General features: G+C 43.2%; 1 protein-coding gene across 1 annotated transcript in view; it reads right to left on the reverse strand.

Moving 5' to 3' along the window:
• The window catches only part of NSDHL (NAD(P) dependent 3-beta-hydroxysteroid dehydrogenase NSDHL), a 31,918-nt gene that overhangs the window by 13,969 nt on the left and 1,935 nt on the right, over positions 1-16,014 (reverse strand). The window contains exons 2-3 of the mRNA XM_020903608.2: positions 9,887-9,986; positions 6,097-6,255 (exon numbers count right to left, since the gene is read on the reverse strand). Coding sequence (XP_020759267.1) covers positions 6,097-6,255; positions 9,887-9,949 — 222 coding nt within the window. The 5' untranslated portion in view covers positions 9,950-9,986. The remainder of the gene's footprint in view (positions 1-6,096; positions 6,256-9,886; positions 9,987-16,014) is intronic.

Raw genomic sequence — 16,014 nt, forward strand, 5'->3', positions numbered from 1 at the left:
GACAGGGAGGCCTGGAATGCTGCGATTCATGGGGTTGCAGGGAGTTGGAGAGGACTGAGCGAGTGAACTGAACTGAACTGAACTAACAGGGAGGGAACACAGTCCCCCCCTTCAACAGAAAATTGGATTAAAGGTTTACTGAGCATGGCCTTGCCCATCAGAACAAGACCCAGTTTCTCCCTCAGTCAGTCTCTCCCACCAGGAAGTTTCCATAGCCTTGTATCCTTCACTATCAGAGGGCAGAAAGACAGAAAACCACAGTCACAGGAAACTAACCAATCCAATCACATGGACCACAGCCTTGTCAACCTTAGTGAAACTATGAGCCATGCCATGTGGGGCCACCCGAGACAGATGGTCATGGTGGAGAGTTCTGACAAAACATGGGGATGGCAAACCACTTCAGTATTCTTGCCTTGAGAACCCCATAAACAGTATGAGAAGGCAAAAAGATAGGACACTGAAAAATAAACTCTTGGTCCGTATGTACTGGAGATCAGTGGAGAAATAACTTCAGAGAGAATGAAGAGACGGAGCCAAAGCAAAAACAACACCCAGTTGTGGATGTGACTGATGATGGAAGCAAGGTCCGATGCTATAAAGAGCAATATTGCATAGGCACATGGAATGTTAGGTCCATGAATCAAGGCAAATTGGAAGTGGTCAAACAGGAGATGGCAAGAGTGAACATCGACATTTTAGGAATCAGTGAACTAAAATGGACTGGAATGGGTGAATTTAACTCAGATGACCATTATATCTACTACTGTGGGCAAGAATCCCTTAGAAGAAATGGAGTAGCCATCATAGTCAAAAAAGAACCTGAAATGCAGTACTTGGATGCAATCTCAAAAAGGACAGAATGATCTCTGTTCATTTCCAAGGCAAACCATTCAATATCACAGCAATCCAAGTCTATGCTCCGACCAGTAATGCTGAAGAAGCTGAAGTTGAACGGTTCTATGAAGACCTACAAGACCTTCTATAACTAACACCCAAAAAAGATGTCCTTTTCATTATAGGGGATTGGAATGCAAAAGTAGGAAGTCAAGAGATACCTGGAGTAACAAGCAAATTTGACCTTGGAGTACAGAATGAAGCAGGGCAAAGGCTAATAGAGTTTTGCCAAGAGAATGCACTGGTCATAGCAAACACCCTCTTCCAACAACATAAGAGAAGACTCTACATATGGACATCACCAGATGGTCAACATCAAAATCAGATTGATTATATTCTTTGCAAATAAAGGTAGAGACGCTCTATACAGTCAGAAAAAACAAGACAGGGAGCTGACTGTGGTTCAGATCATGAATTCCTTATTGCCAAATTCAGACTTAAATTGAAGACAGTAGGGAAAACCACTAGACCATTCAGGTATGACCTAAATCAAATCCCTTATGATTATACAGTGGAAGTGACAAATAGATTCAAGGGATTAGATCTGATAGAGTGCCTGAAGAACTATGGATGGAGGTTCGTGATATTGTAAAGGAGGCAGTGATAAAGAACATCAAGAAAAAGAAATGCAAAAAGGCAAAATGGTTGTCTGAGAAGGTCTTACAAATAGCTGAGAAAAGAAGAGAAGCAAAAGGCAAAGGAGAAAAGGAAAGATATATCCATTTGAATGCAGAGTTCCAAAGAATAGCAAGGAGAGATAAGAAAGCCTTCCTCAGTGATCAATGCAAAGAAATAGAGGGAAACAATAGAATGGGAAAGGCTAGAGATCTCTTCAAGAAAATTAGAGATACCAAGGGAACATTTCATGTAAAGATGGGCACAATAAAGGACAGAAATGGTATGGACCTAATAGAAGCAGAAGATATTAAGAAGAGGTGGCAAGAATACACAGAAGAACTGTACAAAAAAGATCTTCATGACCCAGATAACCATGATGGTATGATCACTCACCTAGAGCCAGGCATCCTGGAGTGTGAAGTCAAGCGGGCCTTAGGAAGCATCACTAGGAACCAAAGCTAATGGAGGTGATGGAATTCCAGTTGAGCTATTTCAAATCCTAAAAGATGATGCTGTGAAAGTGCTGCACTCAATATGTCAGCAAATGTGGAAAACTCAGCAGTGGCCACAGGACTGGAAGAGGTCAGTTTTCATTCCAATCCCAAAGAAAGGCAAAGCCAATACAATTGTATTCATCTCACATGCTAGTAAAGTAATGCTCAAAATTCTTCAAGTCAGGCTTCAACAGTACGTGAACCATGAACTTCCAGATGTTCAAGCTGGATTTAGAAAAGGCAGAGGAACCAGAGATCAAATTGCCAACATCTGTTGGATCATCGAAAAAGCAAGAGAATTCCAGAAAAACATCTACTTCTGCTTTATTGACTACGCTAAAGCCTTTGACTGTGTGGATCAAGAAAACTGTGGAAAATTCTTCAAGAGTTGGGCATACTAGACCACCTGACCTACCTCTTGAGAAGTCTGTATGTATGTCAAGAAGCAACAGTTAGAACTGGACATGGAATGACAGACTGGTTCCAAATCAGGAAAGGAGTACGTCAAGGCTGTATACTGTCACCCTGCTTATTTAACTTTTATGCAGAGTACATCATGAGAAATGCTGGGCTGGATGAAGCACAAGCTGGAATCAAGACTGCCAGGAGAAATATCAATAACCTCAGATATGTATATGATAGCACCTTTATGGCAGAAAGTGAATAAATAAAGAGCCTTTTGATGAAAGTGAAAGAGGAGATTGAAAAAGTTGGCTTGAAACTCTACATTCAGAAAAGTAATATCATGTCATCCGGTCCCATCACTTCATGACACATAGATGGGGAAACAGTAGAAACAGTGCCAGACTTTATTTTTCTGGTCTCCAAAATCACTGCAGATGGTGACTGCAGCCGTGAAATGGAAAGACGTTTGTTCCTTTGAAGAAAAGTTACGACCAACCTAGACAGCTTATTAAAAAGCAGAGACATTACTTGCCAACAAAGGTCCATCTAATCAAAAGCTATGGTTTTTCCAGTAGTCATGTATGGGTGTGAGAGTTGGACTATAAAGAAAGCTGAGCGCCGAAGAATTGATGCTTTTGACCTGTGGTGCTGGAGAAGACTCTTGAGAGACTGCAAGTAGATGCAACCAGTCCATCCTAAAGGAAATCAGTCTTGAATATTCATTGGAAGGACTGATGCTGAAGCTGAAACTCCAATACTTTGGCCACCTGATATGAAGAACTGACTCACTGGAAAAGACCCTGATGCTGGGAAAGATTGAAGGCAGGAGGAGAAGGGAACGACAGAGGATGAGATGGTTGGATGGCATCACCAACTCAATGGACATGAGTTTGAGTAAACTCCGGGAGTTGGTGATGGACAGGGAGGCCTGGCGTTCTGCAGTCCATGGGGTTGTAAAGAGTCAGACATGACTGAGCGACTGAACTGAACTGAAAAAAGGTACAGAGACTTAGGCTAAGGCATAAAGAGAGAATAATAGCATGCTACCATTTTGTAACATTTTGTGAAGCTTTCCTGTAGCTCAGATATTAAAGAATCTGTCTGCAATGCAGGAGACCTGGGTTTGATCCCTAGGTCAGGAAGATTCCCTGGAGAAGGGAATGACAACCCACTCCATTATTCTTGCCTGGAGAATTCCACGGACAGAGGAAACTGGTGGGGTACAGTCTGTGGGGTTACAAAGAGTTGGACACAACTGAGCGACTAACACTACTACTACCATTTTGTGAAATATTGAAGTATTAATAATACAATCTAGGAATGATCAATAGATACTAACATCGCCAAAAGAAAACCATGAATTATGTTCCTAGATACACTGATTATTAGCATTTTACCACAACTTTCTCTATGTAGACATGATTTTTTCTTTGAAACCATCTGAGAATAAGCTGCACATAGCATGCCACTCTGCCTCTCAAGTCTACCCCAGGCCTGTTCTAAGAAGTGGTAATCTTCATGATTAGATTCAGTCTTAATACTTTTGGCAAGAACATCACACCAGTGACATCATGCCTTCTCAGGGCATCACCCTAGGAGGATCAAGATGGCAGTTTGTCACACTGTTGGTAATGCTGATCCAATCATTTGGTTAAGGTGATGGCTGAAAGATTTGGGCCATCAAAAAGGTATCTTTCTCTCTGAGCAATCAAAAAGTAATGGGGTGATCATTAGAGATTCTGTGAATATCTTACTCCCCAGCAACCTTCCACCAATTGATTTCAGCATTCAGTGGTGACCCTTGCTTGGAACAACTTATTAACATGCTACTTGCAAATTGGTAAAATGTTTTTACATTTTATTTTTTAATTGGAAAATAAGTTGCTTTACAATGTTGTGTTGGTTTCTGTCATACAACAATGTGAATCAGCCATAATTATACATATATATAGCCTCCCTCTTAAGCCTTCCCCCAACCCCATCCCACAGCGCGCTACAATTCTTGGGGTTGCAAAAGAGTTGGACACAGCTTTGTGACTAAACAAAAATGGTGAACTTTTAATTTTAGCTTTCATTTTTACTTCTTTACTTGGCATTCCTCTGTAATCTTTTCTTCAGTAATTCTATGGATGTAGGGATTCTTGTTCAGTTCATTACAATCCTCTACAATTATCTTTTGTGAGGCTCAAAATGTCCCAAATGGCCAGTAGAGGCTCTTCAAATTGGTCCCTGTGTCCTTTTAACATGCTCTAAATTAGTTTTTGAGTACTTTGTTAGTTTCATCCTAAGAAAACTGTCCCAGGCTCACCTTGTACTACCTACCTCTGCCCCAGATTCCTGAATAGGATATTTTCCCAAGGACCCCTGGTTCGTTTTATGGGTAATGGTGTATAGAAAATAAAATCTGAGCAGTAAAGTGCTTATTGCTATTGGGGTATTGATCCGTGATGCCCCAAAGGAAAAAAACCAAACCAGAATCAGATCCAGCCTTTACCCCTTTATTCCACTAGAAATATGATACAAAGCATAGATATGACTTTTAAGTTTGTAGCACCCACATTAAAAAAGTAAAAAGAGGCAATTCCCTGCTGGTCCAGTGGTTTGGACTCTGTGCTTCCAGTGCAGGGAGCCTGGGTTCAATCCCTGGTCTGAGAACGAGGATTCTGTGACCCTCGCAGAGCAACGAAAAAAATAAAATGCTCAGATTGAGTAATGGAGGAGGAGGTGGGGGAGGAGGATTGTAACCCTAGAATGTCACCCGCAGCAAAACTAGCATTTGTGAGTGAGGGGAAAATAGCAACGATAGCATGGGAGTTGGGCGGAGTGGTTTGAAGGGGAGCTGCCTTCATGGAGCGCATGTTGTCTGGGTGGGGGAACAGATACCTAAGTTGACACAGAATATATCAGCTATGCCAAGTGTTATGCAGAAAGACAAAGCCCAGGGAGTACCTGGTGGCTCAATGGCAAAGAATCCACCTGCCATTGTAGGAGATACAGGTTCGATCCCTGGTTGGGGGAATATCGCACATGCCTGGGGAGCAACTAAACCTGTGGGCCTCAACTACTGAGTCTGCATTCTAGAGCCCTGGAACTGCAACTACTGAAGCCTTCACCCTAAAGCCCCTGTTCCACAAGCCAGTGCAATGAGAAGCATGTGCACCACAATGAAGAGTAGCTCCTGCTCACCACAACTAGAGAAAAGCCCGAGCAGCAGTGAAGACCCAGCACAGCCATAAATAAATAAATAAATAAACAACCACACAAACAAACAAAAATTATTAAGAGAAAAAAACCACAAAGCCAAGCAATTTCACTTTTGGATATATACTCTGTAATAGCAGTAGGCACCCTACAACCTGTGGACCTTTTGTCAATAAAGTTTTATTGGTACGCAGCTGCCACCACTCATTTATGTATTGGCCATGGTTGCTTTTGAACTATCTGTGCAGAGTGCAGTAGTAGTGACATAGATAACAGTTATTGATTCTTACTAGTAACAATAGGTGTGTGTGTTAAATTCTTTGTTTTTTGTGTGTGTTAAATTCTTTCGTATAACTTCACAATTTTTCAAAAAAAATTTTTCTTTTGGAAACAACAACTTGGCTAGCCTCTGAGCAAGGGAAGTCTGGTGGTTTCCCTTCAAGGGGCCTGGGGCAATCGGCAAGGCTAAATGGTCTGTTACCTGTTGGCTGCAAAGGTCACCCAGGAAAAACTGCACGCGAGGATTGTCAAACCCTTGCCGAATGTCAAATACATTGACAGCATAGCCTCTTGCTAGTAACTGCTCCACCATGTGCTGACCCAGGAATCCAGAGCCTCCAATCACTGTGCACCTCTTGGCCTGCAGAAAGAGAGGGATGGCAGGGGATAAGGATATGCTGAGAACTGGAAGCTCTAAGAGCCCGGATTCACACACCATGAGCCACTGAAATAGCAGGTCCATTTCTTAGTTTGAAACATTTATTGAGTCAAGTTGGAAGTTTCACATAATTCTGGTGTTTTATCGCCCATGGCAACGTTCTCTCCTGGGATTAGTAAGGAGCGAAGAGATAGCAAATGATACTGAGGCAGACTTTGGTCACACTGGATGACCTGAGGAAAGTTCCCTGGCTGTCCAGTGGTTAGGACTTGACACTTTCGATGTGGTGGCCCGAGTTCAATCCCTGATCAGGAAACTAGGATTTTACAAGCCGCATGGTGTGCCCACCCCCCTACCCCCACCAAAGTGATACCTTCTTGCTCCCGATAGCTGATCCCTGGGCACCTTTAAAGCATAAAACAAACCACACACACCCCCCCAAAAAATCCAAACATGCCATCCACTCAATTGACAGTGTGCACTTAGAACATCAGAAAAAAGAAAGTAGAGTTTCCATACTTGCAGGGGAAAGTAAGGCCCCTTTGCTCTCCAACCACTATAGGGCTGGGCTCTGTGGCTTTGGGCTCATGACCTAAACCCTTCTCCCTTTAGCACATCCATCTAAGACTATGCTGTTGCCTGATAGGATCTCCTGGTGGGGATGTAGGGAGGATCAGTGAGCTGTTCATCAGCCAGGCCCAGGGCTTTGCTTTCCCTTCTCTGAGCTCTAAGGAAGTTGACATATTAGGTGAGAGCTATGATGCTTGCATTTCAGCTCTGCAACAAAGGTACATCATGCAAAATGCCTTCAGACTGTGGTGCTGGAGAAGACTCTTGAGAGTCCCTTGGACAGCAAGGAGATCCAACCAGTCAATCTTAAAGGAAATCAGTCCTGAATATTCATTGGAAGGACTGATGCTGAAGTTGAAACTCCAATACTTTGGCCACCTGATGCGAAAAACTGACTCACTGGAAACGACCCTGGTGCTGGGAAAAATTGAAGGCAGGAGGAGAACAGGACGACAGAGGATGAAATGGCTGGATGGCATCAATGACTCAGTGCACATGAGTTTGAGCAAACTCCGGGAGATAGTGAAGGACAGGAAGCCTAGCGTGCTGCAGTCCATGGGGTCACAAAGAGTCGGGCATGACTGAGCGACTGAACAACAACAACCCATGTACTCTTTTGGCTAAATTCCAACTCTGTTAACTGGGGATAATGAAAGGACAGAGCGCCACATGCAGGACTTAAATATTTTGACTCCAGGGAGCTGATGCAAAACTGTAGCTGGTGCATGCTGATGAAGCTGGCTACAAGGGGCCCCGGAGGAAGACTTGTTATACCTCTCCTACTTGGGGTCTTTCTAAAACCATATCTGGGCTTCCTTAAGATGACAAACTCCAATTTTTCTCTGAACTTATGTATAATAAATAAAATTTGGGGACAGAAAATAGAGATTTTAAAGAAATTCTGCTGATTAAAAAACCAACCAACCAACCTATGTATTCCTTAAATACCTATATAATTGAGACATTCAGGAGACTGTAGGGGAGCCAGAGCCTCTTCTATAGATCTGCCCCTCTCAACCTGGCATCCCACCTGCAATGGAGATGGCTCTGAAGTTCAGCATCATTTGTTCAGGCATTCATAATCTCCTGACAGAGACAGCCTCACTATGCTACCCTCCCCACCAAAGTATCTTTTAAGCCCACTGTTGTCTATGCCTAGATGACTGCCATATATCATAGCATGCTACATTATTTACACCTTTACTAAAATTTCTAACACATGCCCAAAGCATAGACAAATGAAATCCACAAATCCCACTCGATCTCCCTTTTGGCAATTCCTTCTCTTCTTGCTCTCCCCAAGTCAGCTGCACAGGCAAAGGAAGCTTTTTAGAATAACTCCAAAGGAGTTCAGAGTCTCTTGTTTATAGTATTTGGAGTCAAAAGTTACCAATTGCTTCAAAAGTTTGACAGTCTAATTTAAGAAAAATAAAATAACCTTGCTATCATATCTAGTGCAATTTCTTTTTTATTGATTTATTTTTAAAAAACATTTATTGGAGTACAGTTGCTTTATAATGCTGTGTTTGTTCAGTACAATTTCATTTCATGATTTTAAAGTAATCCTCTCTTTGACAGAGTGATGTGGATTCTTATATTGAAATGTTGCACCCATTTTGCCTGGAGAGCATGGCTCAACAGGTATGCCAGAGAGACTTTTATAATGATGAGAACAGGGCTGGCATTTACCCTAGAGAAGTAAGACTGTGATGGGGCCATGGTCCTCAGTTATAGGTTTTATGTGAAATCATCACTTACTTTTCATGGCCATGAAAGATGACGCAGTTCAAGTGGGTCCAACAGACAAGAAGGAATATGTACTAATAAATAAGAATGAAATTCCAGATTGGAACCAGGTAGTGAGACTCAAGAATGGGTTATTGTGGGGAGTTATACAATCAACACCTTGGAGACAGTTTTAAGAATAGGGAAGAAAGCCATCTAGAAAAAATATTTCATTGCAAAATGATCTGGCAATAACAGAATATTGTAGGTCCCTGGGTTTCTTCCAATCTTTTCTGTTTTCCCTTTTCATTAGCAGTGGGTCCTTTTCTCAGAGAAGTCTTACACAGAATGTATGTGTAAGTTAGGATGAATCTGTTTTTTTTATTATAGTAGTTTAAATGTGTAACTTTTACTTCCTATAAAGTCAACTGATAAGAAAAAACCACCATCCTAATCCAGACTGTTTTTAGTTGCTGAGTATCAGTAAAACTGTGATGCACACAAATGAACTACAGATGGCAAGGACCTATGGTGGTTTGTCTGAGCACTAGAATTTCAGATTAATCCTCAATTACAGAGGCACAGAGAAGGCCTTACTCTGAGCTGCACACTAAAACCAATGTGATTTGGTGACCTGTGGCAACCTCTTGGGAAGCTTCAATTAAGTAACATCTGATATGAACACATTTTGCCTCGGTGTGATTTCATGTCTGAAGTGTTAGTTCATTGAAAGCGTAATGAACCTTCCCTTCACAAATCTTTGTAAAGCATCTCCAGGAGGCCTGATAATTCCTTCAAGTCCCCTCTGACACTGGCGAGGTTAGAGTTTAGGTGGCCTTGCTAGTGCCCTTGCTGGCCCTGGGAAGGCTTCTGCGATTATACCCAGAAGCACAGTCTAACCTGCTGGAGGCCACATGAGGGCACCTAGGTGACAGGCAGTAGTTACTGACATGTGTGTAAGTGAGGCTGCCTTGAACATATACCTCAGGGATCCCATGACTGCAACTGGGTGTGTGAGCCCAGGGCAGACCAGTGAAGGAAAGCCCATTCCTCACCACAAGCTGGGCCCAGCCCAACCTGCAGAATTGTGAACAAAGAAATGGGTGTTGTTTTAAACTGCTAAGTTCTGATAGGGTTTGTTACAGAGCAGTAAGTGAAGACTTAAATAATGACATATCTTCTATAAAGAAACAATTATTCAACACTAATTAATTTAATATGGGTATCCCAGAGCTATGTTTCAATGGCGTGCTGTTATGTATGTGCCAGACTTTCCCCTTATCTGATTTTGGTTAACCTTTTTTGTGTCAGTACTCACTTTTGGAATGTCTTCTGTCAAACATGTCCTTGTTGGCTCACCAGCTGTTTGTTCCATTTTCATTCCAAATGTGGCCCTTTCTGCAATCAACGTTTGTCTCCTTAAAAACATATTTAGAGGCAGACATATATGTTATATAAACTGAAACATATTTTAGCTGTTAGTGTGTTGTGTGGATAACATCCCTCCCACCCCTGAGTTTTCACAGAGTACTCAACTGTAGCTGCAGCTGCTGGAAGAAGCACTCAGTGAACATTCCTGGGATGCAGACTGTCCTCTGAGATGGGCCTGGGTGGGCCCATAACTCACTACCATATACTTGGACTAGAGGCAGAATGGGAAGCCACTTCAATCTGTTCAAGCCATTTTTCTTTGCTGCAGCTCAAAAACAGACTCAGTGCTCATCCTCATGATGCCAGGGCATGGGATGCTAGGAGGAGGAAGAATAAGAGGAGATGGAGCTCTCCTCCTTGGTGGAATTAAAGCCATCCTGACCACATATAGAACTTAGAGTGTCTTGGGTCATCAGAAACCCCTTGGGAAGTGGTCAGAGTATGGTGGTGACCCTCCAGTTACAAAATAAGCTAAGGACTTGAACAGACAGCTCTCCAAAGAAGACACATAGATGGCCAACAAGTACATGAAAAAAATGCTCCATGGCATTAATCATCAGGGAAATGTAAATCAAAACTACAACGAGATACCACTTCACCACGGTCAGGATGGCTATTATCAAAAAGTCAAAAGATAAGTGTTGTCATGGATGTGGAGAAATTGGAACTTCTGTACACTGAATGCAAAAACAATGCAGCTTCTGTGGAAAACAGTATGGAGATTCCTCAAAAAATTAAAATAGAACTACCGAAGTACATATGATCTAGCAACTCCAAGTCTGGGTATATATTCAAAAGAACCAAAGCTAGAATCTTGAAGAGATATGAGTACTCCTAAACTCTTTGCAAAAACATCTATTTCTGCTTTATTAACTACGCCAAAGCCTTCGACTGTGTGGATCACAATAAACTGTGGAAAATTCTGAAGGAGATGGGAATACCAGACCACCTGACCTGCCTCTTGAGAAACCTGTATGCAGGTCAGGAAGCAACAGTTACAACTGGACATGGAACAACAGACTGGTTCCAAATAGGAAAAGGAGTATGTCAAGGCTGTATATTGTCACCCTGCTTATTTAACTTATATGCAGAGTACATCATGAGAAACGCTGGGCTGGAAGAAGCACAAGCTGGAATCAAGATTGCTGGGAGAAATATCAATAACCTCAGATATGCAGATGACACCACCGTTATGGCAGAGAGTGAAGAGGAACTGAAAAGCCTCTTGATGAAAGTGAAAGAGGAGAGTGAAAAAGTTGGCTTAAAGCTTAACATTCAGAAAACTAAGATCATGGCATCTGGTCCCATCACCTCATGGGAAATAGATGGGGAGACAGTGGAAACAGTGTCAGACTTTATTTTTGGGGGCTCCAAAATCACTGCGGATGGTGACTGCAGCCATGAAATTAAAAGACGCTTACTCCTTGGAAGGAAAGTTATGACCAACCTAGATAGCATATTAAAAAGCAGAGACATTACTTTGCCAACAAAGGTCTGTCTGGTCAAGGCTATGGTTTTTCCAATGGTCATGTATGGATGTGAGAGTTGGACTGTGAAGAAAGCTGAGCACCGAAGAATTGATGCTTTTGAACTGTGGTGTTGGAGAAGACTCTTGAGAGTCCCTTGGACTGCAAGGAAATCCAACTGGTCCATCCTAAAGGAGATCAGTACTGGGTGTTCATTGGACGGACTGATGCTGAAGCATCAGTCCAATACTTTGGCCACCTCATGTGAAGAGCTGACTCACTGGAAAAGACCCTGATGCTGGGAGGGATTGGGGGCAGGAGAAGGAGATGACAGAGGATGAGATGGCTGTATGGCATCACCGACTCGATGGGCATGAGTTTGAGTAAACTACAGGAGTTTGTGGTGGACAGGGATGCCTGGCATGCTGCGATTCATGGGGTCTCAAAGAGTCAGACACAACTGAGCGACTGAACAGAACTGAACTGAACTGAAACTCTTTGCAGCACTATTCACAATAGCTAAGATGGAAACAATCTAAGCGTTCATTGATGGATGAATGGATAAAGAAAATGTGGTATTTAAATACAACAGAATACTATGAAGCCTTAACAAAGGAGAAAATTCCACAATATGAGACACAGATGAACTTTGAGAACATTATACCAAGTGAAATAAGCCAGTCAGAGAAAGACAAATACTGTGTGATTCCACTCATATGAAGTATCTAAAGTAGTCAAATTCACAGAATCAAAGAGTAGACTGGTGGTTGCCAGGGGCTGGGGGAGGGGAAGAGGAGGAGCTACTGATCAGTGGGTAGAAAGTTTCAGTTAAGCAAGATGAGTAACCTCTAGAAGTCTGCTGTACATTGTACCTACAATCAACAATCTATTGTACATTCAAACATTTGTTAATATGGTGGATCTCATCTTACCTGTTCTTGGAAGTGAAAGTCACTCAGTTGTGTCTGACTCTTTGCGACCCCATGGACTATACAGTCCATGGAATTCTCCAGGCCAGAATACTGGAGTGGGTAGCCTTTCCCTTCTCCAGGGGATCTTCCCAACCCAGGGATTGAACCCAGGTCTCCTGCATTGCAGGCAGATTCTTTACCAGCTAAGCCACAAGGGAAGCCCAAGAATACTGGAGTGGGTAGCCTATCCCTTCTCCAGTGGATCTTCCCGACCCAGGAATCAAACCAGGGTCTCCTGCATTGCAGGCAGATTCTTTACCAACTGAACTATCAGGGAAGCCCTGTTCTTACAACAATAAAATAACAGAAAAGAGACATTATTGATATAGGCTGCAACACGGATAAACTTACACTAAGTGAAATAAGAACTTTGGACACATTATACTAATTGAAAAAAGCCTGACACGAAAGGACAAATACAAGAGGAGTCTACTTGTATGATGTCCCTAGAGTAGTCAAATTCTCAGACACAGAAAGTACAGCGGTGGGTGCCAGGGCCTAGAAGGAGGCAGGGAATTGGGGAGTGATGCTAAGTCGGTATAGAGTTTCAGTTCTACAAGATGAAAAGAAGTCTGGAGATGAATGGCTGGGATGGTTGCATGACAATGTGAACCTACTTAATGCCACTGAACTGTACACTCAAAAATGTTTAAAATGGCAAATTTTCATTTCTATTTTATTATAAATATACTCACAAGAATACTGTGAATGGAAAAATAAGGCCCTAAAGGGCAACATTCTAGAAGCTGGGATTGTTAGAGATCACACAGCAGAAGCCTCAAGTCTTTTTCCTTTAAAATTGCAGGTCTCTGAATTAAAACCATCCTTTAAAATTGCAGATCTCAGAATTAAAACAAGTATGCATGCCTTTATTCCTCTAGACACACTGGGACAAGGTCTTAGGCTAAAAGGCATCTAGGAAAGGAGACTCACCTTTTAAGAGTGAAACCCAAGCACGTGGCTCTACTTCTGGGATTAAATACAGAGAGAAGGGAGTGAGCCCATGGCTGCCTTCCTGCTGGGGCCAGTCCCCAGCCACCAAGTCCTGGAGACAAAAGGACAGGAGAGTCTGTCCATTTCCAACCAGGAAGAGAGAGAGACAAATGCTCTCTCCTTCACAAACATGAGAGACCAGGCTCTTTGTAAAGGGGAAACCCAGAGCAGCTCAGAGGAGTGCGCTGGGGTAGTCAGGGCCTGACCTGCTCCAGTGCTTGGTCAGTGCAGGAGCTCCAATGTGGCCGCCACAGACTCAATACCCTCCTCTGTGGCAAGAGGACGCCTGTCTGCACAAGCAAAAGACCAACAGGATCAAAGGCTTCCCCCTACTTCTCCAAAGGACTCAATCAGCTCCATCTTGTCCTCTCTGTCACTCATTCATCTCTCCACTAGTCTGTTGACTTTCAGGACAGAAAGGCCCTGGCTTTGAATCTGCTGACAAAATCAGCAGCCTGTCTGAGAGCTTCAGCTCATGCTGTCCCCTCCACCTGGAGGTGCTGCTCCTTGTCCTCTCCATGGTGAGCAGCTCTGCAGCCTTCAAGGCCTCGCTCAGTTGTCACCTCTGGAAAACTTCCTCCCCCTTTCCAGGCAAGACGAGCAGCTTCCTCAGCACCTCAGCATTGGTTTCTGTTTTCATCCTAACACTGTACACAGCTTTAGGCTCCCCACTCCCCACAGCCTCGGCCCCATGTCCATCTTGGCTTGCTGGGGGTGAGCCCCTGGAGGGCCAGCAAGGAGTCTGGAATGGAGTATTGGTGGAATTGTGCTGTAGCAGCTGGTCTGAGAGGCCTCAACTATAGAGCAGGAATCCTTCTGCTGACCTCAGTGGCTGTAGGCACCAGCCCCAAGGATAAAAAGGGAGCTGCACCTTGTAAAAAAAAAGTTGTAGAAAAGCACTCTGGTATAAGCTCACTCCTCCACCTTTACAAGGCCACTGCCAAATAGAACCTGCAGAAGGCACAGCACCAACCTTCAGGGAGCCCAGCATCTGGGCTGCAAAACATTGCAGAAGTGCCTGTGAGTTTGGATGAGAGTAAGCCCAGGCAAGGAGGTGATCCCTGAGTCAAGTTCTAAAACCCTGGAGGCGTGAGTCAAAGAAGAGGTGGGTGTCTTGAGAGATATTCCAAGGCCAGGGGTGGGAAGCATGAGGCGTTGGCACAGCCAGCCTGTTCTGCGACAAGTTGTGACAAAGTGAGATTGAAGTCAGATTGACAGCAAAGTTCAGAACGTGCAGGTGCTGTGTGTCGGGCTAAGGAGTCACCCTATGGGAGATGTGGGAGGCTTTGGAAATTGAAACCAAGGGTGAGTGTCATATTACTCTGGCTACAGCGTGGAGAAGACTTAACACAGAGTCTGAGGCTCTGCGTGTGTCATATAAGGGGAATGACAAGAGTGAATCAGAGAAAAGAATTAACAATGCCTGAAAACTGGCCAAATGTCAGAACCTTTTACAAATGAGCACAACAGTTCCTCAGTATCCATGGGGCATTGGTCCCAGGAGCCCCCACAGACACCGAAATCCAAGGAGACTCAATGTATCTTAGATAAAATGACACAGTATTTGCATATGACCTATGCACAATCTCTCATATAGTTCAAACAATCTCTAGATTACTTATAATACCTAATACAATGTCAATGCTATGTAAATAGCTGTAAATACTATGTTAATGCCATATAAATTGCTGCCTATGCAGCAAATTCAATTTTTGCTTTTGAAACTTTCTGGAGTTTTTTTTCCAATGTTTTCAGTCCATGGATGGTTGTGAAGGAGGAAACAGACAGAACAGGCTCCATCTTGAAAGCAGGACTCCATCTTGGGCCAGACTGTGGACTTTGAGCTATATGCCCAGTATCTATGGAAATGACATACCAACTGGAAAACCAGACCCCCAGATGGAAGAGCCCCAGGGCTTGTACCTAGACTCTCCATTGCCTAAAAGAATACCCTAATTATCTGTGTAACTGAATAGAATCATAAATTCTATTATGCTTATTGGGGTATGACCACAGGCCTATTGATAATTGTCCATTGTTAAACTACCTAGGCTTAAGGCATACAAATCACGGGTTTAAGGCATATGAATCACGGGTTAACTTTGATTGTATCTTTCTTTTCCTTTGTTCAGACTAGTTTCAGAGAATTTGGGGAGGTGGGTTTGAGCACGTACACTTAGGGTATATAAGGTTTTCACAAAAACTGGTTGGGGTCCTTGGCTAAGAGGAGACTCTGCCTTGGGCCTGCCAGTGTAATAAACTGCACTCCACTATCTGCATTGTCCTTCTGAGTGAGTTTGTTCCTGGAACGCATGGCTACAACAATTGAATCCATGGATATGGAACCTGCAGATATGAAGGGCTGACTGTATATTATACCACTAAGATCCAAAAAGCAACCAGTTGGGAACACAGTACTGGTCTCATTCAACAGATAAGAAACTGAGGCTCGGAGAGGTCAAGTGACTTGCCCAAAGTCACACTGCTGGTACAAGGCCAAGGCAGAACTTGTGGTTGCTGCTACACTGCCAGGCTGTCACCCTGCAGACCCACTGGGAAACAGGCTGTGGAATGACACAAAGTTG

Source organism: Odocoileus virginianus, unplaced genomic scaffold (genome assembly GCF_023699985.2).
Source record: "Odocoileus virginianus isolate 20LAN1187 ecotype Illinois unplaced genomic scaffold, Ovbor_1.2 Unplaced_Scaffold_13, whole genome shotgun sequence".
NCBI lineage: Eukaryota > Metazoa > Chordata > Mammalia > Artiodactyla > Cervidae > Odocoileus > Odocoileus virginianus.